At 48.7% G+C, this 23,484-nt stretch overlaps 1 protein-coding gene across 2 annotated transcripts in view; it reads left to right on the top strand.

The window, feature by feature from the left end:
• Positions 1-23,198, top strand: part of Galnt18 (polypeptide N-acetylgalactosaminyltransferase 18) — a 322,350-nt gene extending 299,152 nt beyond the window's left edge. For both annotated transcript variants that reach the window (XM_052713837.1, XM_052713838.1), the window contains 2 exons: positions 8,020-8,184; positions 22,774-23,198. In XM_052713837.1, coding sequence (XP_052569797.1) covers positions 8,020-8,184; positions 22,774-22,920 — 312 coding nt within the window. In that variant the 3' untranslated portion in view covers positions 22,921-23,198. The remainder of the gene's footprint in view (positions 1-8,019; positions 8,185-22,773) is intronic.
• Positions 23,199-23,484: the final 286 nt, after the last annotated feature.

The raw sequence follows: 23,484 nt of genomic DNA on the forward strand, positions 1-23,484 counted from the left end.
CAGTAGTAAGTCTAAGCTAAGGCTCCCAGCCCAGTGACAGTGCTGCAGGCCACTTGGCCACTCTCCTGGGTTCACAGTGGGAGGTTCTCTGTTCAGTCCCAAGTTCAAAGGCACCAGCTCCACTTTCCCCCATGCTGGTTTGCGCACATGCAAGTTCAGTTGTCTAGAGTCTAGACAGACCTGCAGGTGCTTCCCAAGTCACCTGTAGCCCAGCGTTGCTTTTTAGGGCCCGTGAATCTTCACTGAAAGATTCTAGAAAGTCCTCAGATGTGTTAACAGAAGGCACAGTGTGAGGCCACAGCTCTCTTGATTACCAGCATGCTGTCTGCAGTCTTCATGATGTCTCTCCTCACCTCCCCACCACCCCATAGAATTGTGTTACACACTTCTATGGCTTTGATCTGGGCAAATTACCTCACTCTAGGCTGTACTCAAACCTCATCACTCACTGGCCTCCTTGGGTAGAGTTCATCACCCCAGACCTGGACCATCACAACATTCTAACCAGTCCTATGCTACAAGTCTGGCCAGGAGACTATTCTAGACATCTTGCTACATGTGGCTAGCAATTCAAGGGAGGAACATGTCTAGCTCCTTTCTGCTTTGGGGGCCTGACATTTTAGAAGAGGGTTACTGAGTTGATTGAGGTCATCCACAATTACAAGCCTCTCTCCATAAGACTCAGGGACTCATGGGGTTAAAGTCATCTATTCATAGGAGAAATGAGTCCCTAGGGGAGGCTCTGGGGTAAAAGCCTGGCCTTACACATGGCTGCCACTTAGAGAGGCAGTGCTGGGAGCTGTACATGCCTCTATCTCCCGCATGGATGTGGTGTTGAGGTTAGTGGATGTAAGGGTGTTTTAGAAGTGACTCACCCCCATTCCTGATTTATTGGCAGTGCACTGTGGCCCTGAGGACTGTAATGAACCTCTGTGTCAAGGGATTAATGACCAATAACCAAACCTTTAAATCAGCCCACCCTGTCTGCAGAGGCCTGTGGCTCATCCTTGGGTAAATAGGACAAAAAGCCCATTTCTAATACATTTTCTGGATGTCCCAGCACCTCTCTATAAATTGAGACTGAGTAAAGCAAGCCTCCACATTCTCCCTCCTCCCCAAGCCCTGCCATTTCTAGCTCCTTGCCTGTGGCTTGCCTGACATGCTTACAGTCAGACTCAGGGAGCCACAGACACGGTTGTCACATGCCCTCACAGAGACCCTGGTCTCTGTCAGAACCTTGTTCTTGCTCTGAAGACACTGTGGCAACACTTAGGAATTTCAGTATTTTAATCTTCAACATACCACCTCCACATTTTGTGTCCATACTTCCCAGGATCTCCTTAAACACAGCTAGTTTATGTGCAGCTAGGTTGCACATTAGAATCTTCTGGAGTAAGTACCTGTGTTGGCTACTTTTCTTGTTGCTACTAGGTACTAAACAAGAAGAGACTTAAGCACAGGAGAGCTTGTTTTGGCCACAGGTCAAGGAAACACAATTCATCTGGAGTGGCAGGCATGGTAGCAGGTTTGCCGTGATGGCAGGGGTGTGTAGCCTGGATTCTTCACCCCTTACAGCCCGATAACTTGGTGGAACAGGAAACAGGAAGCAGACAAGAAGTGGGGGCTGGACTTTTCAAGGCCTGCCCCCAGTGACCCACTTTCTCTAACAAGCCTCCAACTCCTAAAGGTTCCCAGACCTCCTAAAGCAGCTTCCTGGTTTCACAATCAAACCATGACAGCCCCCAAGCCTAGTCTCGCGCCCAAGTCAGTAGCGTATAGGTTTTAACTAAGCGTCCCCGATGACTGAGATGTGGAGCAAAGGTGGGGACCCTAAGCTTGATGGCACTGGGATCCTGAGGACCCTCCAGCCTCATATACTGCACATACATCTTCTTCCTCTTACATGGTCAGCGCACTGTTTGGCCCTCCCTCGGTTACCTCATTTTAACTCTCTATCGTGTGGGAGGCTCCCTGGTATGTGCCCCATCCCACAGAGAGCTGGTCCCTCAATCCTGGGTCAGGCTTCAGCAAGTCTTCAGAATATCCCTTCCAGGTGTCCAAAGAAATGACCCTAAGGAGGCTGTCGCACCCTAGTCCCTGCCATGCCAGGACCTGTCAAACATAGTTTTGACATAATTCTAGAACTACTGTGGGGAGTGTCTCATGGGGTTCTCCCCTTTTCCATTCCCCCCACTCTCCAGCCTTGGGAAGGTGTCAGCCGAATACCACTACTGCCCTCCACGCCAGAGGCTGCCTCTCTCTGAGATGCCTCATACTTAAAGGGCATGGATCCATAGAGCAACCATAGTGTTGCCAAGGAAACACTAATGGAGGGGAAATGAAGGTTCCTGTGCCTGTGCCCAGTGATAAAAAAAGAGATCCGGGTTCCAGTGCCTGCACCCAGTGACAGGAAGAGATCCGGGTTCCCGTGCCTGTGCCCAGTGATAGGAAGAGATCCAGTACTTGAGCTGTACCCAGAAAAGTGTATCTTGTGGTGGTCCGAATGAGAAATGTTCCTCATAAGTTCATCATTGGAACATTTGGTCCCACCTGGTGGCACTGTCTATGGGGACCTTTAAGAGGTGGAGCCTTGCTGGAGGGAGTACATCACTAAGGGAGAGTTTTAAAGGTTTATAACTTTACCCCAACTTCCAGTTCCCTCTCTTGCTTCCTGTGTGAAGATGAAAATGTGACCAGCCAGCTTCCAGCTCCATGCCTTCCCTGCCATTACAGGGACTCTGTCCCTCTGGAGCAGTTAGATTAAATTAACCCTTTCTTCCCCCGCTTTCTGTTTGAGCAGAGTGTCTTATCGCAGCAGCAACAAACTGACTAATACTCGTCCCTAAGATGCTTCGCCGCAGATCCTGATGTGTATGGAAGGTTCTAAAACTTCCATAGCGGCTACAACATGAAGTGTGGTGAGGGGGATGAGAGGACTGAAAGATCTGCAGATTGGCCACGTCCAAAAGGATGCAAAGGGGTGGTGGAGACTGGAAATGGTGGTGAAATCTTTTGAGGCGGTGTTTGCAAACTCTGGTTGGTCAGGTAAAAGCTAAGGAAAGTTAGCTGAGCCAGTGTCCTGCTGAGAGATGCCTCCTGCAGGGTCTCACTATGTAGCCCTAACTGGCCCTGAACTCACAAAGGTCCACCTGCCTCTGCCTCCTGAGTGCTCAGACTGCAAGTATCACCTCCACACCTGGCTCAGTTGTCAATCTTTTTTTTTTAAAAGTTCTTTGTAAATTTTTGTTCTAACAAAATATCTTGTGACACTGAATTACAAGGAAGAAAAGAAATCTGCAAGACAGGTTTGGAGGAGGGGCTCAACCCGCACTCCCCTCCCTACCCTTCTGATGTCCAGGACTCTGGGGAAATAGCTGGTAGCAGTGTCCTGGCTGTGCTGTTGGTGGCTGTGAAGGGAAGCATTTGGAGTGGCTGTGGGGAGCCACATTCTGCTTGCACCAGCCTCGCTGCAGGGTGGGTTGAGTGGAGGTGGAGCCTTAGCTCCAGCTCTGGGCTGCTGAGGAACAGGAGGACCACTGGGGCTTCTGCCTCAGAAGGGAAACGCAGGCCCTGAACTGCTAAGAATGCAGCCTAACTGGGGACATCCTCCAGGCAGTGAAAGAGAACAGGCCTACTCAGGACCTTGGTGAATTGTTTCTTAAAACTGCATGTAGCCTCAGTTTCCCTTTCCTCACAGATGGAAGGTAAACATGAGCGTGGAGATAGACACCTAGCAAAAGCCCTAACATATGGACACAAAAAGAGGATTGTCTTCTGTCTTCTCCCCTCTCCCTTCCCATGCCCCTCCTCTGCCCTGGAGAGTCCTGTCAGTCAGTGACCTTTGATACCTGTGAAGGGTGGATGCTGTGGCCCATTCGCCAGGATAGGAACTCTGGTATTGGGGTCCACCTGCATCCTGCAGGGCATGGCCTTGTCAGAGGTGAAAGACTCAAGCAAGGCCATCCTCCTGCTCTGAGAGTTCTTTGCCTAACCTTGATCCTGTGGCCCTGAGGACAGCAATGTGCAGGCAGGACTCTGTGGACTCCACGGCTGTCTTCAGCTCAGCCATTTATCATTACTCCTGGCCCTGGCCTGGAGAAGGGGACATCCACTATTAAGAGACCTAAGACACAGATGTTTGTTCTTGGAGGTGTAGGTGATTTTTCTTCCTCCATCAAGCATCAGAATAAAATGCCAGTCAGGTGTGCAGCCCTGCTGAGCTGTGCAGGGCTGAGTGAAGAAGGGATGAAATCCATCATTGTAGTTGGAGAGGAGCTGAGTGGTCAGGGTATCGTTTCTATGCCACTGGGGGTTTGTAAAACATCCAGACAGGATAACAGCCCACCTCTGCCTCTGACAGTTACTGGCATGATGCTGCTGTCTCAGCATCCTGTGTTCTATAGGTCTTTAATAAGGGGACCCTCCCATCCCCCAGTACTTAGGCTAGGCCCTATGGAGCCCCTAAGGGACCATGTGCAAGCCAGTCTCCTGGCACTCTCTGGTATCTTCCAGCCCACTAAAGGTTGAATGGATGCAGGGAACTAGATGAGGGCTGTGAATCGTCCTGGGTCTGGCTCAGGAGTCAGACTGCAGTTTAAATCTTAGCTGCTAGTCACTGATGTATGAGTTTGGACACATCATTTAATTCCCCTTAAATAACTTAATTTGCCTCAGTTCTTCATCTGCAAAACGGGAGATAATGATAATATGGGTAGAAATTCAAAATCGGAAATGTTCCATGATCTGAAGCTTTTTGAGTACTCACACAGACAATCCCAAACCCGACTTCCTATGAGAGGGGACTATGTATAAAACTGTGTTTAGACTACGTGCATAGAGTATGTATGAATCATGAACTTTGTGTTTAGACTTGGGTCCCATCTCTAAAATAATTCTTTATGAATGTATACACATATATTGTAAAAACCTTTTTAAAGATCTGAAATCAGAAATACCTGGTTCTAAGCACTTTGGATACGGGGTACTTAAACCCTGCCCCTGACCCACAGCACCATTAGAATTAAATGAGATAGAGCGTGTGAGCCCCTTCTGCTCCAGCATAGTACCACTACAGATATTTCAGTTTGATGATTAGCAGTCTAAACTAGGGCCTCATGACAATGATACTCCTGATATTTGGGGCCAGGCAGTTTAACTTTACTGAGGGGTGCTGTGTACTCCACCCCTGGGTGCCAGGAACCTCTCCTTCTCCAAGTCATAACTAAAAACATTATGTCCAGGCATCCTAAATGACCTCTGATAAGCAAAACTACCCGTTAGATCCTATTGGAGCTACACCTTCTTGCTTCAACCCTTAAAGCTCCTCGTGGCTCTGAAAGCATGGCCATGCTTACTGGGCCTGTGGGCATTGAGCAAGGGGCTTCTTGCACAAAGCCATTCCCCTATTTTATGTGTTCAGGCCATTTATTGATTCAGTGTGCTCCTGGCTGGGCTTCTGAGGTATCCAAGGGAGGACTAGAGGGAGTCTTCCTTGCCAAATCTCTCTCTCTGATCTGAAAACTTCCTGGTTCCACTCATCAAGATACACTTTGTTGTTGACTTTTTAAATAACAACTGTCTGTCCCCATTATGATCTTCTGAGACTCTGGAGCAATAAACAGCTCTAGTGACAGCTGTAGCAGCTAGTAAGTGCACACGCAGCTCTCAAAGCATCTCCCCAGGCACTTCAGAGCAGCTAAGTGGATAAAACTGATTCCAGCTATTACCTGGGTGGCCACTTACGTCTGTAGACCCCACCTTGGAGACAAGAGGCAGACTCTGATGTCAGGAGGCAGGAAGGGAGGGAAGTACCTGGTCCCTAGCCATCCTTCTCTTGCAGCTCATGCTTCTGAGCCTCAGTCCTGGCTCCCAAGGTGACCACTGGGAGCTTCCCTGTCCTGCGGTCATTGGGCATTCAACCTAAGGGTCATAAACAGGTGTCTTACTCTCTGGAGAAAGCACTTGTGGCTGAGGCCATGCACTTTTGCACATTCAGGAAAGGCCTCGGGAGTTGATGACTTTTCATTTCTGGTTCAAAGGTGTAAGAGTTGGAGTAAACCAGAAGAGGAGCAGAGGTGGGGATAGGGTAGTTGATGTGTCCTGTCAGCGGACTTGGTGATGTTGCTTCCTGGTGTGTGGCTGGCTTATTCATGACTCCTTTGTTGCTGTGACCAAAAGCTTGGCGAGAAACAACTAACTCAAAGAATGAAAGTTAGTTGTGGCTCACAGTTTGAGGCCACAGACTGGATGGCATGGAAGGCATGGCCAGAGAAACATAAAGTACCTGGCACACTGTGCCCACAGTCAGGAAACAGAGAGATGGAAGTTGATACTCAGCTTCTAGTTTCCCTTTTCTCTAGCCCGGGACTCCAGGATAAGACTTCCTCCTCAGCTGAGTCTTGCTGGGAACTCCCTCACAGACACATTCAGAAGTGTCCCCATGCCACCCCATAGGTAATTCTAAATCCCATCCCATTAACAGAGATGATTGACCATCCAACCCAGTCTCCAGGCTTCTACCACACAAGACCTACAGCTTTCTCACCCCTGTATCCACAGAACTCAACTCGGAGATTGATTTCTTATTTGGATGGATAGATACATGTGATGCTTAACGGCACAGCTACTGAAGCTCCTAAATCCTAACTCTCAAATTCTTCCTCAACTCCAATGAACTAGGATTCTCAGCAGATCCTCAGATTTCCTGGGTGCAGCCTAGAAACCCAGGCCACAGAATTGGACCTCCTTGGCCTTGTACTAGAAACTCAGCTCTCAACCTTGGCTAACTTGACAAGGCATCCTTGTCTCTTGCATTCTGTTTCCATCTTCATGTTGAGCTGGTACCTTTTGCCTCTGCTTAGAACTCTGGTCATTAGAATCCTTCACCTCTGTAATGAGAGCAATCAGTAAGGCTGGTGGTTTTGATGTCTTCATCCCTGGATTTACTAACCTCATAAACTGTAAGATGCTATTAAAGGATTGATTTGGCCATGATGCTTGTCCCTCTGTCTTCACCCCCTTCCTCCCATCCAGGGTACACTTTGAGGGGCTCCCACATTCTCTGGCCTCTATTTGGGTCTTGCTAATAGTCATGTTGCTAATGACGCAATGGGAGACCAGAATGGGAGGGAAAAGAGGCATTTTTGTACATCTCAGGCCAAGACTAGTAGAAATTTGAGTGCTTAGGTCCCAATGAGCTTCCCTGGTAGATGGTACTTCACACATCGTGACACACTCCTTGCTGGAAACAGCACAAAACAAAGTCTTGTGTGACTTTTCTGAGACAGAACTCTTAGCTGCCAAGGCCTGGTTCTGCGGCTTCATTCCCTCACCCTTCTCCTTTGCTGGAGTATTCTCCATCCCTTCCCTTCACTGTAGAAGCCGTAGCTGGGAGTGCTCATTGAATAGGAGGGTGGGCCTGAGGCTTCCCCAGCATACCCTCAAGGCCGGCCGTGCTTCCTCCTTTAGGACGATGCTTGCTAGGCCCTGCTGCACACAGTCTTAGTAGAGGTGGATATTCTGACTTTCACATCCCAGCCCCCAACACTAGATGCTCCCCTAAGGCAGGGCCTGGGCCTTCGTGCTCTGTGTCTCATGGCCAAGTGCAGTATCTGGTACAAAATATTTATGAGGGAAGTCAGCGAGTCTGCACATAATGGATCCAAGAGGTACTTTCAAAGCTGTGGGTGGTAAAATCAATTGAAAAGGTTATGGCCGATGTTTTTCAATGCAAGAATAGAATAGAAAATATCAGAGTGTGCTGTGCAGTGAGGGCAAGTTTCATTTCTTAAAAGTTTTGTCTCCTTAATACACGTGGACCAGATGCTCTCCTGGTTCACAAATTGGAAGGGTTTCTGGCTGTCCACGGTCCTAGTTGTACATCTGAAAGTTACTGGGTGTAAAAATCTGGGGTCTTCCCTTACTAAGAACTGTTTGCCCGTTGTCCGGTGACAATGGCCACTTAACCTCCATCTCTCTGGCCACTGTCCTTTGACCTTTTCCCCCTTCTCTTCCCCCTAGAATGTATACTACACAAGCAGCCAGCAGATCCACGTGGGGGTCCTGAGCCCCACTGTCGATGACGACGACAACCGCTGTCTGGTGGACGTCAACAGTCGGCCCCGGCTCATCGAGTGCAGCTATGCCAAGGCCAAGAGGATGAAGCTGCACTGGCAGTTCTCTCAGGTAGCAGTCACTGGAGGGACGAGGCTCCTCCTTGGGGCACTGTCCGGACCTTTTGTGAAGAGCAATCCCCACACAAGTGACCGTGGAGCTTCCCTTCCTCTGTCTCCATTGATCTGGAGGCCTGTGTTTAATTTTTTACCATTCCTCGGCTGCTGTGTCTCTCATGAAATAGAATCCCAGGATTCGAACACCCAGTTTTGAATGCACTCTTTGCCTCTGCCCCAAGAGCTTCCCACCAGAGGGACTCTACTGTTAGGGTCAGTTTCAGCCTGTGGATGGGGAGGAACACTGGCCTTCTAGGTGGTAAGGTGGCTGATTCTTCCAGGAGGTGAGGGAGCCCCACATGGTCCTAGAACTCCAGAGTGCCTGGGGACCTGAACAGAATCAGGGGAGGCCAGGAGGGACTGTCACACTCAGGAGACTAAGTAGCAGACGCCCATCATTCAAACCTCCCAGCCAGTTGCTTCTGCCATCAGGAAGGAGGATTCTGGCAGGGCAAGACAAGGAACTTGGATCTAATCACTGTCCCCTGCATGTGAGTGGAGGATGCTGGTGGGGTTGGGGGATGTATCACACTCTGTGGGCACAAGACATCTTTGCCCTGTGGTCTGGGTACAAGAACCAGGGGTCTTCGAGAGAGCCATCCTTGTCTTAAGTGAGTGGTGGAGGTCAATACTAAACAGCAAGTCCAAGTCAAGGTCATAAACTTGGGGGCTAGTTAAAGATTGAAATGAGAGTCTGAGCCAGGAAAGCAGATGGAAAGGAAATTTATAGGGAACCAAGGGAGTTCATCACAGGCAAATAGAGGGTGCTTCGGCAGCTCTGGGTGGCCGAGCTGGGCCTGTAAAGTATGTCGGGTTCAATGGAAAGAAATAAGGGACAAAAGACTTTGTTAACTCCCACCAAGGTGCCTTACCAACCATTGTTCATCATTTCCGGTAGGAATAACACACCATGCCAATTACTACTCATAAAACACCCCAAATTCCTTTTTATACTTGTAATCATGGCATTGCTTTGGAAGTGGCCCCCTTGGAGACCAGGGTTGGGACTGGGGTGTGAGACTGGGATTTGTTTCTTCCTACTTCATCTCCTATTGAAGCCCTTGGTTCCCCAGTTATGCCCTGTTGCTGTACCTGGCAAGACACTTGTCCCTGTCCCCTGCTAGATATCTGTCTCAGAGGGACACAGAATGGAGCTTCCCTCCTTCAAGTTCACAGGCAGAAGACACTCAGTGGTGTGGCTACGGATGGCATTTGAGGTCTGGGTGTGTGTAGAAAATATGACTGTGGTTTCTTTTCTTAGGTCAGGAGCAAAGCAGGCTCATAGGCTGAGGGACAAGGGGTGAGGGAGATAGACCCTGGGCCTGGGGAAGTGGGTGGGACTGACTTTGCTAGGATGAAAACAGATTTATACCTGAGACTTCAGGGCCTTTGACAGTTACACCACAGTCTATGGAAGTCACTCACTACTGCGTTCAGCTAGGCCTCCTGGGGCCCTGGGTTCAGCTCAGAATGATTCAGGAAGTTAGGGAACTGGGGTGGAACAGGGCTGGTGGCTTTTCAGAAGACAAGGTACTAGAACATTGCAACTGTTCCCTTTGATAGAGGGAACAGCATGAGTCAGAAGTTGAGCCATCAAACCTACACTGAGTCACAGCACTCAGATGAGTGTGGTCTGATCCTGGAGGACATATTTGGGAGTTGCCAGAGCAGAGACTAGAAGAGACACTGGACCTCAGCATAGATGAGGATGGGAGGCTATACAGCCCCAGGGTACAGTTAGGTCTAGGCTTTCCAAGCCCCCTCTGGTGGAGATTAGGGAGCTGGGTTAGAAGTTTCAAGAAAGGAAAAGAGACAGAATGAAGAGTTAGCAGGAGGCTGACATGAAGTTTGAAAGTCAGATAGTCTCAACTCCCTCTCTACCATGACCTTGTGGGCCCTCAGGATCCTGGCCTGCCTCAAGATCACTACCAGGCAGCACCGACTGACTCAAGGGTCTCAGACTTTGGATGTTGAACTAGTTTACGAGTGTGGCTGACTCCTGAGATGAGCGAGCATGTGTCTCACCTCCCTGAAGGCATGAAGACAGCTGCTTCTGGACTGTCTTGCCATAACCTACAGGGAGTCACAGGCCAGAAGGGTGTCCTGGGCCCTGGGGTCTTGCATCACCCAAATGTAACTATGCCTGTTTCACTGAATCTCCCAGTTCCCTTTTTAGTCTTTGATCCTGCAGAAACTCTAGAAATAGTAGGGAGACAGTTCTGTCTGTCAGTCTGTCTTTGAGCCTTGGCCTCAAGACAAAACCATCTCACAGTGAGGTCCTTCCTTCCTCCATTTCAGAACATAGTCTCAAACAGGCATCCCCATAGGACTCCTACCTGAATGGACTCATTGACCAGCCAAGCAGACAGTGCTGCTGTGGAGCACGCTGGGGGCCAGGCAGTTTTCAGCCACTTTAGCATATGTCTAATTAAAACTCCCCAGGTGCTCTGGCAACCACATCTTTGATCTCTCTACCAAAGGGAACTGTTTGGAAGTAATATCTTTCAATTCCTAGTTTGCAAACCCAGAACAGCCACTTCCCATTTACTATTCAATAATGACTAGATGTGCAATTTTTGCTTGATGTAAAATGATCGATATTTATCAGGAGACCTGGAATCCATCCATCCACTGCTCATTGATGAGGGGATCACTGCTCACGAGGCCAAAGGCAGCCCGGAGCCTCTTAAATGATTAAAGTCTTGTACTTGAGCTTTGGAGAGAGCTCAGTCAGTAAAATGCTTGCCTCACAAGCACAAAGACCCGAGTTCAATACTCAGTATCCACATAAACAAACAAACAAACAAACAAAGGGATATGGCCATGCAGGCTTGTAATCCCAGAGCTGGCAGCAGGCTCGGTGAGAGACCCTGTCTTGTGACTGCCATACAGGCACACACACACATAGTCTTGTACTTGGGCTAATTCTCTTGTAACACATTTGAATCTTTGCAAATTATGCAGTGACATGACCAACTAGAATGTTCTCCTGCAGAAGCCGAGATGGAAAGAGATTTCTCTGGGTGCATCTGGAATCTCTTTTCTGGTTTCAAAGTCTGCATTATTTACTCTCCTGAGGACCATGTTTAAACTTCAGACACGCCGAATTAATTTAAAAATAATTCAGTGGGATTCTCTTAGATTCTACACAAAAAAGGCATTTGCATATCTCTGTTCCATCTCATACCTTGGTTTTCTGTTTAACAAATAGTTTGTGCCCCCTCTAACCTCTGCAAGCCCTCCTGAATTTCCAATGCTTCTGGCTGCACTGAGACACTGTTAGACACTGATATTCTGAAACCACATTTGATGAAAACATCTCCTGGCAACGCTGATGTACAGGGCTCTGATGAGCAATTTTCTGATGATGAACATTCTTTCTTTCAGTCATTCATCAAACATTTATTGAGCACAGGGGTTTGGCAGGGGGGATGCGGACGTGAATCAGACACGGCCTCTGCCCTCGAGGAGCACGGAGACATGTAAACACACAACAAAACAGGCTGATGAGTGCAAAAACAGAGGGCTGTGCAGTGCTCTGGGAGCCCAGGGTGACTGGCTCCATGTGCAGAACTCAAGGATGTGTGCAGTGTGTTTGACCTGACTCTTGAAAGCTGGAGCAGATAGCTCCTAGAGAGAGGTAGGGAAAGGAGCACTCCAAACAGAAGTTCTGCCTGGGCCGAGGCATAGCAAAACCAAGCATCCTTTCTAGCATCCTGTCTACTGTGTGGTGTGGGTGGAGTGTGATGGGACAGGTGGGAGGGGGAGGTTGTTAAAGCCACACCTAACTTAAAGCCACACCTAACTTTAGACTTCACCTCAAATCAAAGGGACGCTCTAAAGAAGTTCTTGAGGTGTGTTGGTCAATTTCCATTACTATGGCAAGAAGAGATTGTTGAATACACAATTCTAGTCAGCTCTACTGACCATCTCCTGAAGTCAGCTCAGGCTCTCTTTTCTAACAGCATGCTTTCACAATAACTAACACAAAGATTCCACAGAGGGCAAGGCCCTCAGTGACCTAAGGACCTCCCAATAGGCCCTACCACTGCAACACCACCATGCCAAAACACAGACATCAACACAAGGAAGACAACCCTTGTCTAAACCATAGCAGTATCCCTGGTGAGATCTGGAGATACCCACAGCAGCTGGGTGGGATACCCACAGCATCTGGGTGGGATGCCCACGGCAGCTGGGTGGAGTAGAAGAGGAGAGGCTGGAGGCTGGGAAGAGAGGTAGGAAGGGGCTGTCCTATTATCCCCAGGATAGGTGAGAGGATTTGGTAGCCACAAAAACAGCCGTTGGGGAGGACGTTGAGAGGCATGTCAATGCTCTGTTGGTCACAGTGATGGGTTAGTGATAATGGCTGGGTGGGGGTGGGATGGGATTAGTAACCCATGATAACCTCTAGCTCCGGACTTACAGTTGGTAAGGTAACAAGAGTCACTCCCTCAAACAAATTTCTCTCAAAGGGGAAATGGTAGGTTGGTAGGTAATGGTTGCTTTCTGTGAGTTTTCTAACTTCTGTCTGCCCCCATTAAAGAAATCCCCAAACCATCTCCTGGCATTAAAAATTCCTATCAATTAAGTGTACAACCTTCAATCTCCTGGGAGTTCCCTTCAGCCTAGGGTTTAGAGGACATTCTAAAACTCTGGTATAGCATTAATGGAAGAGGCATTTCGGTCAGTGACCTCTGGACCAGGAAAAGGAAGCAGCAGATGCTCTGTCACTAGAAGGACATCAGTAGAGCAAAGAATCCCTGGCCATCTCTGTGGCTTTCAACAGTTAATCCAGTCACCTCTACAAGATCTTCCTGGGGGACCTGAGAAGGCTGCTGGGACGTGTCCTCTCGGTCCAGCTTCCCCACAGCCCTCCTGTGCACCTGAATGGCAGTAGAAGGGATGGGTGTGCCGAAGACCAGAAAGATGGCAAGAGGCTTTGGGCTCCTCATCCTGCAATCTCAAGGACTGGCAAGTGTAGGGAGGTGCTGGCTTATCCCGTGGAGCCCTGCAGAAGATCAGAGAGGGAAAAATCAAGAGCCAGGGTCAGAGTTCTCCATGAGGTTGGTGGATCACCAAGGGGCTAGGCATGGGGATCCACAGAAGTTGAACTGGGTGGCTTTTACACCTTCCCAGCCCCAAAACTCTACAAGTCTAAGCTATTGAAGTTAGACTGCAGAGCTCCGGGGGGTGGGGGTGGAGGGTTGTGCCATCTACAAGACTACTGGGCCAGCCCAAAGACAAAACATCACAAATTAAGAATAGGTCAAACTTAAATGAGGGTCTTCATGACACTTTGTGGGACCCCTTCCCCATCATTCCACCCTGTGACATTGTTCATGTGTCCAGTAGTGTGGATAACAGGACTGTGTCCCATGCTTTAGGCAGCTCTACCAGAGAACAGAAACCTTGGAACAGAGTAGACACTGTCCTGGTTTGCTTCTCTACTGCTGTGATAAACACCATGACCAAAAGCAACTTGGGGAGGAAAGAGTTTATTTGACTTACACATCCCTATCACAGTCCATCACTGAGGGAAGTCAGGGCAGGAATTCAAGTGGGAACCTGGAGGAAGGAGCTGAAGCAGAGACCATGGAGAATGTTGATTGCTTCTGGCTTGCTCCTCACGGCTTGTTCAGCCTGTTTTCTTATACAAACCATGGCCACCTGCCTACTGGTAGCACCACCCACAGTGGACTGCCCCCTCCATATCAAACATTAATCAAGAAAATGCCCCATAGACTTGCCTACAGGCCAACCTGATGGGGGCAATTTCTTAATTGAGATTACCTCTTCCCAGATATGCCTTGGTTTGTATCAAGTTGACAAAATTCAACCAGCACAGACATACAGTGTGCTGTTGATCAAATGAAGGGGCCCTTTAAAATAAATGTATGACTCTTAGAGGCCTCCTGATTGCCAGATCTTGAGCTAGATGTATGTCCAAAGACAAGCAAAACCCTACCTTCATTGACCATATTTACTATTGTTAGAAGCACACAAAACACGTTTTCTCTATGTGGATGTGTGCATGTGTGTTCATGTGCATTCCTTCCTATAACCATTTTTGAGGAGGTAGAAGAAATCTTTTGTACTAAACAAATGTTCATACTGCATGGAGCAGAGTACAAATTGGTGTGAATATGTTTTGAAAGGGGAGCTTTTGTCCTAGTTTCTCTAGCTTGCCCTTTATACTAGCTACCTCCAACTATCAGTTCTTTGGCAGAAGTATTGACATGGCCCAGAGTCCAGGGTCACATGGAGGAAGTCCCACATCCCAGGCCTGGACTTGCTGCATTCTTGGAGGAACTGTCAATGAGAAGAACAAAGGTGTCTGTTGGTGCCAGGAAAGTGGGATAATGCCCCAGGGGATCACAGAGCCCAGCGCCCAGCTCACATGCCAAGGGACAGTTGTTTTTGACTGCTGGGATCCAATATGATAACCTAATATGAAATAAATATCCTGCTGCAAAACAAAATCTATTTACAGGCGAATTTCCCCCGGAAGGCCTTCTAACCGTGCCTGTGAACTCCTCCACTCCAGGGAGGAGGAGGAGTCTTTGACTTTGCCCAGCTCCGTCCCCAAGCGCTGTCAGCACATCCAGCCTCGAGAACCTTTTGTGCCGAAAAGAAAGGGCTATAATCGGGTGTTTCATTATGGCTCTGGGAGAAAGCAGCTTTTCATTTCCAGGTCATAAGAAAGGATGCGGAGTGGGGCTGTCCAGTTTCAAGGGACTGACGATGCTTTGTTTAGACCCTGTTTTCTTAGTTATTTTTAAAATTAGAGCAATCAGCATTTTCCTCTTCCTTCTCTTCCTGCAGAGACCAGGGACAGGAGCAGATGTGATTGCTCAGCTCCCCAGAACTGCATGGGATTTTTAAATGTATCAAAAATTTATATAGTGTTTATAACATACCAGGCACTAGGCTAACCTTTTATAAATACTTCTTTGAAACCATGGTGGGGCTAGGAGGCACTTTCTAATATTATCCCCATTTCAGAGATGAGGAAGCTGAGGCACAAACAAGTTAAGTAATAGTGAGACCTAGGAATGCTGTCTCAAGAGTCCACACTGTAAATTTCCACACCAAGATGGCTCTGTTGTTGTCCAGAATACCAGTTAGTAGGAATCTGAAACTGGGATTTCCTTACTGAGTCAGATATATGTGAACTGGCCAGACTACAACTACCTTGGCCAACTCTCCAGACGTCTGTGTTTTTGGTCTCCTCTCTACCTATCCTTGGTTACTTGGTGTTGCAAATATCTATCCTCAGCCAGCCTCCCTACAGCTAATCCCAGGCAAAAATCTCACTTAGGCTTAGGTGAATCTCCTTGAAGTAAGAAAACATTGAAGTGGATATTGAACACAGTAAGTGTTGAATATTCATACTACACAAAGACCGCTTTACTCTACAAAACACCTAAGCTTGGGGTTTCTGTAACTAGGCCTAATGTCCTGCCCAAGCTTTGAAGTATCTGATTATCAATCATTGAGTACTTAACCTGGAAACTTTGCAGCTTACTGAGCTTAAAGCCCAAGACCCACAGGAATAATTGCCCTTGGAAAGTTCATTAGCAAGGATGGTGGAATGGGAACTCTGAGGTAAGCAAAGGAGTCAGCGAATCCAGGATTTAGGATCCCATACACAGTTGGCCTTAGACATATCCTCAGTACAAGGAAGACCAGCCCAGACATCCTAGAGGCTCTTGCCCAGGGACACAGGCCAGGCTTTCCCTAAAAGAGGGTCACAAGTGCTGTTGATCCTTGGAAGCTGGCCCCGGATCAGCACTGCCATTAAGATGGCACTTGGGACTGAAAGATCACATTGTCAGGCTATGTCTGAGACCTACTGAATCGGAAAGCAGGGTAGTGGTTGAGTTTCCCAGGCACTCTGGTGACTCTGCTCTCCAGTGGACCACCCCTGGGCTTCAAGTCTGGTCCCACCACTTGCTAACCATGAGCCTGAACCAGCTCCTGAACCTCTTGGCCTCAGTCTCTAGTTTTATGAAATGAAAAATCTTCATTTCTATGCCTCAGGACTGCAGTGAGGAAGACACCTCAGCATGCACCTCCTAGGTAGAGGAGGGCTAGTCTGGTGCTATCTGACCCATACCTAGCCACCATCTAATATACTTTTGGGGAAACTGAGGCAGAGAGGCTCTTGGCTGTATCATGCATGACCTGAGATCTGTGCCTGAGGGTTTCACAGATAGTGACTTCTACGTGTCCCAGTGTATCCATAGTTCTCTGTGCTAAGATCTCAAGTGGCCCAGAATGGTAGATGAGATGATAGGCAGAAGCCCTGAATGGCTCAGCTATTTCCCAGGTCACATGATCACTCCCCAGGTCACATGACCAGGGCCTGAGGAAAAAGTCATTTCTTACTTGCTTCTGTTTGGGCCCTTTGCCGGAAGGAAGAACAAGACAGTGCCTGGGACTGGCTCTAGGAACTGTTATTAGTATTCTTTATCCTATACATTCAACTTCCGCTTTTTTAATGGCTGCTTCCATATTTAATTAGGTTTTCATTCCAATTAAGCCCTCTGTGTGCTGCAGCTTCTCTCCTGCCAGGTTTAATTGCCCTTATTTAAATTCTTTAATTAAAAGTATTGTGTGTTTCTAGATCCTGTAGTTGTAAGCATTACACAAATAATTTTGATGACCAGACTAGTAAACCAACAAGCAGGGCCCTCCATGGAGAGAGGGATGCTCAGATCTCAGCATCCAGCTCCAGAGCCAAGCGACAGGTCCAGAGCTGCAGGGCCGAGCCCTAGGGCTTAGGACAAGAGTTGCCTAACACACGTCTCAGCATCCTTCCTTCCCAAAACACTTAGCCCAGCCCAGCACCCAGAGTGGCCTGCTTGGCATGTAGCAAACATTAGCTCTGCCTTGCAGCTAAAAGCCAGAATTCAGTGGCCCTACCCTCACTCCTTGGGCCTTGTCACCTCCCCTTTACCAATGCTTCCTCTGCCTCTGCACAAATGTACCCCAAGAGTTTCCTGAGCCTCCCTCTAAGCCCATCACTGGTTTGGGAGCTTCTCATTAGGTCCTGAACCTGCCTCTGGACAGCCATCTCTCTTCCTCCATGTGTCTGCTCGGGTCTCACCTTTGATAGAGGGTCTCCCTGACCAACTGATACGCATCCCCTGCTTCCCAGCATGCCCGAGCCTCCTCCTGAGCTTCATGATCTGGGGCATAGCCTCATTACCTCCTCTTCTTGCTAGAATTTGCTGCCAACTCTCCCTCCTAAAGCACAGTTGCCACAAGAAGAACAACCTTCTTTTTCCGGTCATGAATATATTGGAGCAGCTGAGAAATGTGCATGGCCCTTAAAGATGCTCAGTGACTATTTGGCAGTGGCTGGAAGGATGCATGAATCATGTCCCTTCAGAGAACCCTCAAAGGGAACAGACCAAACCTGCTTTAGTTCACAGAGACATCTTCCTCTACCCCAGCACTGGGTACCACCCATACTTCAGTCTAGCCACTATCTAGGACATAGGCATGCGGTGGGGTAAGTGGTAGACTTCTTAGTGGAGAACAGGGATTGGGGAAGATTCCCTGGGGTCCCAGCTGGGCTCTACATGGAATCTTGGGAAAGTCCCCCAGGCTCTCAGAACCTCAGTCTCCAGTTCTATAAAATGAGGGCTCCTGCTGCCTCCCACTCTGGACAGTGTTGTAGGAAACTCATGAGACTGAGCAGGGAACACACCAGGCAAGGTACCAGGAAAATGGCAAATAATGTTAGTTCCAGTGCAGAACGCACAGGTCAAGACACAGACAGAAAGAATGCCAGGCTGCTTCCCAGTGTGAGCAAACTATGAAAGAAGAAATCAAGGTTCCTCTGCAAGGCTGGTGAGTGGCAGGAAAATGCCCAGCATTTGTCCCATGAGACAGGTGATGTTCTGAGGAGGACGGCAGTGCCAAGGCTAGTTCTACCACCAATGAGGGCCTGGCTGTACTCTCCATTCCCCAAATGTGGTTCCTGGAAGCATTTGGGGCTGCTTGCATTGTTCACTTTTCTAGAAGCTCTTTCTGCTGAGGAGAGAGCTTTTGGCCTCATATACAGCCCTCCCAGGAAGGAGTTGATAGTGTCACTCAAGTGGAGTCCCTTCTACCCGCCCCATTCCTGCTCTCGGACTTGAACCATTTCTTCCACTCCCTTCTGGAAGGCCGCACTAGCTGTTTCTACCCCATAATCACACACTTCCTGTCTCTGGGGTGCATGGGTTTTGGTGGGGCAGAGCCTGGGAAATGTCAGCCTTGCATCTCTGAAGGAAACTCTTCTACTCCTTCTTCACTCTCTTGCCTTGGGAAAGTGCCCAAGGAAGGCCTTAGTGGCGGGAGTGGCTGTCAGGAAAGGAGGGGCTGCAGTCTCTCTTCCACAAGGTTTCCAAGCTCAAGGGTCTGGGAGATGGGAAGCAGCCAGCCTTGCTGTTGGCAGGGCCCGCTTTTGGCCCCGGAGATGTGCTGAGCAGCCAGAATCTACAGCATAATGGATAGAGCTTGGTCCAGCTTCATTTCTATGACCCCTCCCCCAGGCTGATGCCCTGAACAGCCCCTTGTGTGTATGTGCTGTCTTCCAGCTTGCAGAGAAACAAAGTCTTCCATTAGCCCTTCTGCTCATCCTCTCCATAGTCACCCCTTAGCCCTGTGGACAAGAAAAATAAAAGGGAGAGGAGGGAACCTTGCCCAAGTCCCCGCAGCTGACAAGCAGAATTGAGAAGCTCTGAGATCAGCACTCTCCCCTCTCTGTCTCAGGCTGAAATCAGGCAGACCATGGACTTAAAGAGCTGGGCTGGTCCTGACTTCCTGCCTGAGCTTTATCCCCACCTCCGGGAGCAAGACAGACAGCCTGTCTGGTGAGGGTGGTGAAGAGACCAGGACAGGCTGACCACAATACCACTTCAGAACTGTGAACCATGCTCAGCCTGGGCATAGGGCTACAGAGATGCTCAAGCCCCAAGACTTATGTGGATGCTATGGGAATTGGGGCTGGCAGTGATCGATGAGGTGGCCTTGCTTGGAGCAAGTGTTATTGGATGCTTCTGGGTCCCCAAAGTCCAGCCTTTGAAGGACAGGCTGGTGACTTAAGGGAGACCACAAGTTTTGAGAGGACAGTTTGAAGTGTCCTCTGTGGCTATCCCGGTATGGTGCAGGAACAATGTGTGACCACAAAAGTGCTGATTCTGAGCCATGTCTAAGAAGCCTATTCAGTGTGAGGTAGCCCTGGCCTCATTCTGAGCAACACAAGCTAACTGGGGCTTATCCAAAGAGAGCCAGAGTGAAAAACTAATGCAAGGCTGTCGCACAAGACACTGGGAAAGTGGAGTGTGGAAAATCATGGAAGTGGGGCATAAATGGGAAGAGGTAGGAAAGAGGAGGCTCTGAGGGGAAATGGTGTGTCTCCAGTGGATGCTCTGAACAGGAGCTTAGTTCATGGGAAGAGGACACTCAGAAAGGTAGCTGTGGGAAAAGGCTCTTGCTGGGGAAGGGATATTCTTCCTCCCTGGAGGTGCCAGGCAGAGTGGAAAGGCCTATGGCCCTATGGCTGAATACAGAGGCTGCAAGTAACAGTCTGCAAGTATCCTGTAACATGGGGGTTCTGGAGGCCAATCCTTCCTCTGGCCTCAGAGCCCGCACCTGTGACACCAGGGGAGCACCATCCCCCTTTCTCCTCTTGCTTCTGCTGTTTCTCTGCAGTAAGTGAGAGTTCTCCCCCAGAGGAGGGTCTGAGCATGTAGAGTGCAGTGGGTGGGGGGATGCTACTCACATCGATGCTTCTAACATGGATTGTGTGATCTGCCGGGCTGTCACCTACACAATAAGAAGGATGAGTCCCATAGCCCTCCTGGACACTGGCACACCCACACCCTGCACTCTCTACCTCCAACTTCCCTGCCTCTTTTACCTGCTCCATGAAGTATTTTCTAGACGGAGCTAGAATTTTTAATATTTGTTTCTTTTTATGTTGTGGTGTGTAAGTGTTTTGCCTGCGTTTATGTATGTGTAACACATTTATGTATGTATGTGCTTGCAGGGGCCAGAGAGAGCATCTGATCCCTTGGAGCTGGAGTTACAGAGGTTGTGAGCTTCCATGTAGGTGCTGGGAATCAAACCCAGGTCCTCTGGAAGATCAGTCAGTACTCTTAACTGCTGAGCCATCTCTCCAACCACTTAACATTTTTTTCTAATTGAAAATTAACACAGGAAAAACATACAAAATACATGTTAACTCAATAATTAAAAGCAAACTAACACCCAGGTAACTGACATCTAGATCAGGACACAGCATGGCTCCACATCCCAGAATGCCCCTTTACCTCCTGCTGTCTTTACACTCTTTATTGGTTCCTACCGTCTGACTTTAAGATCTGTTTTACTCACCCCAGTGGGAAGCTTATCAAACAGAATTATATGTATTCTTTCACCTGGCTTCTTTAGCTCAGCATTGTGCTTGTGAGATTTAGTCTAGTTTTCATTACCGTATAGTATTCCATTATATAAACAGACTCTGAGTTATTTATCCTGTCTATTCTTGATGCTGTTCGGGCTTTTCCCAGCTTAGAGCATTTGCATTGTTTCAGAAAGACTTTAAGTACATGTCTTTCATGCACACATTCCAATTTAATGTCAGCCTAGATGTGGAATTGTTAGGTCACCTGGGACACATATTCAACTATAATAGATACAAGCTGTAGCCAGAAGTTTCTCCGATCCTGCCTGGCCCTACAGTCAAGTCAGGACAAATCTCTCCCACCTGCATCCCACAGGCGCTTGGTCCCAAGTAAACACACAGAGGCTTATATTATTTACAAACTGTATGGTCTATGGGTCAGACTTCTTGTTAGCTAGCTCTTATAACTTAACTCAACCCATTTCTATTAATCTATATATTGCCATGTGGCCGTGGCATTACCAGTCTGCTGGCATCTTGTTGCTCCTTGGGCAGCGGGCTGGCATCTCCCCTTACTCTCCTTTCTTCTTTCACTATCTCTCTTGGATTTTCCCACCTGGCTCCATCCTGCCCTGCCATAGGCCAGTGCAGCTTTATTTATTAGTCAATGGGAGTAACACATATTCACAGCATACAGAAAGACATCCCACAGCAGCAAACTGTTTCCTAGGTATACCTGAGAAATATATCTTCATGTTCTCTGGAGAGGTCAGCAGTTGGTTGCCATGGGGATGGTTGTGACCACCTTGGAATGAGCTCCTTACTAGCCATCTGTCCCTCACACAGTGAACTTCCTGACATAAGCTGGAGAAGGTACAGGATGAAGGCCACCATGCCAGCTGGGTTCCTGGAGGAGGTGGCTAGAAGCCTGGAGAAGTGGAGAGGAACTGGGCTTTGAGATGTGACGGTGGCTTAAGCTGCCACAGAACTAAAGAGAAGAGGCCTAGGCACTGAGATAATGAACATAGGCCAGAAACCTGGAAAGAGTTGGGGTTTGGAACTGGAGAGCTCAGAGATGAGGCTAGAGAGAGAAGCAGCCCTAAGCCATGAAGTCCTTTGCAGTGGGGTGTTTTCGAGGCTGACCATGCGTGTCAACATGGTCACTGTGCTGTCCAGATGAAAGATGACAGAGGTCCAAACCAGGCAAGCACAGTGGAAGAGGGGTTTGGGACAGTCACGAGGCACTTAGTACCTGACTGGATGGTGATGAGCTGGATGAGTGTGTGAAACTGCTTGAGTGTCCCCAACAAGCACCTGGTTACTGCCAAGATGAGAACCACAGGAGGAGCGGGTTCTCGTGCTAGGCAAGTCTAGCAGGTACTCAGTGCCTACTCTTGGGATCATCGTCATTCAGGCAACTACTTAAAATTCAAGTCCAGCTGAGCACAACCAAGATGATGACAGATCCTCAGACATCCCAGGCTCACAGCAGGCCTGCAGCCATTGGTCCCGGGGGGCCCACCCCCTCAGGATCTTGCCTGAGCTGCCGTACAGATGCTTTTGGGAACACCACTTCCTTCAGGGGCTTTTGGACATAAACTGAGTATTTGTGCCTGCAAAACCTTCCAGAACATCAGTTATATGGGAGATCCACGTATGCTCAGGACCTGAGAGCCTACTGGCCAAATAGACAATAACCAAGGTCTTAAGTTTCTGAGCCCAGCACTAACAACTTTCATCTGTGGGAGGGCCTTAGGAACAAGAAGCCCCCAGTCTGAGGGATGCTCAGATGCAGGGTGATCATGGAGAGGTCCACAAAACGAGGCTTCTCAGAGCAGGGGCCAGCCCTCTGACTAGGAACTAGCTATAGGATCAAGGCAGTGTGCCACAGCCCAAAATGGTAGACAGAAGTTGGTGGAGGGTATTTCTGCCCCTATGAAGAACTAGGGCCCTATAGGGAAACTGAGGCATGCATCCATTCCTTGGGAGAAGATCAGTACACAGGAGCTGAAGGAACCTACAGTCATGGGAATGCTGGTTCCCAAGCCATCTAGATTGCCCTAGCTACTCCCCAAGCATGGGACTCCGTGGATCGGCCTGGTTACCATATGCCCTCTGACGCTTTTTCTGTCTGGCTCCTAGGGAGGCTCCATCCAGAACCGCAAGTCCAAGCGCTGCCTGGAGCTGCAAGAAAACAGTGACATGGAGTTTGGTTTTCAGCTGGTGCTGCAAAAGTGCTCGGGACAACACTGGACTATCACCAATGTCCTGAGGAGCCTGGTGTCCTGACCCTCTGGTGACACCACCAGCCACTGCCTTGCTACTGTGTAGCATCAGCTGTAACATCGCCTGCTGTCACGTGGGGTTGTCTGGCGTCTGAGAGGGGGAGCCAGGTGGGTGGCCTCCCCCACAAAAGAGCTTTTTATTTCCTACTCAATTTTCATGGAGTTTATAGATAGATGCAGAGAGGTGGGTGAGGGTATAATATCCTGAACTATTTTACAATTGTAAATACGGGACAAATGGAAACTATTTATAACTGGCAATAAAATACGATTGATTAAGAAGGTCTTTGTAGTCATTTGGTGCCCTGGAGTGAGCCGTGCCTGGATCCTCTGGAGTTGGAGTCTGGTAGCTGAACATGTGTCCTCAGCTGCTCTTTCCTCTTCACATTGTTGATAAAGACGACTTTAAAACTGTGCAGACTGCAGGGGCTTGTGGTGCCAGCTTGCTGTATGAGGCCCAACTCAGAGGAGGGCACTGGGCCCTCAGGCTGCATCCCTGTTCCCTCCATGTGAGCTGGTGCTCAGTGCAGAGTCCTCCTCAGAAGATGTCACCCGAGTCCTAAGTGTC

The sequence above is a fragment of the Peromyscus californicus genome, unplaced genomic scaffold, assembly GCF_007827085.1.
Source record: "Peromyscus californicus insignis strain IS unplaced genomic scaffold, ASM782708v3 Scaffold_4__1_contigs__length_199733344, whole genome shotgun sequence".
NCBI classification, from domain to species: domain Eukaryota; kingdom Metazoa; phylum Chordata; class Mammalia; order Rodentia; family Cricetidae; genus Peromyscus; species Peromyscus californicus.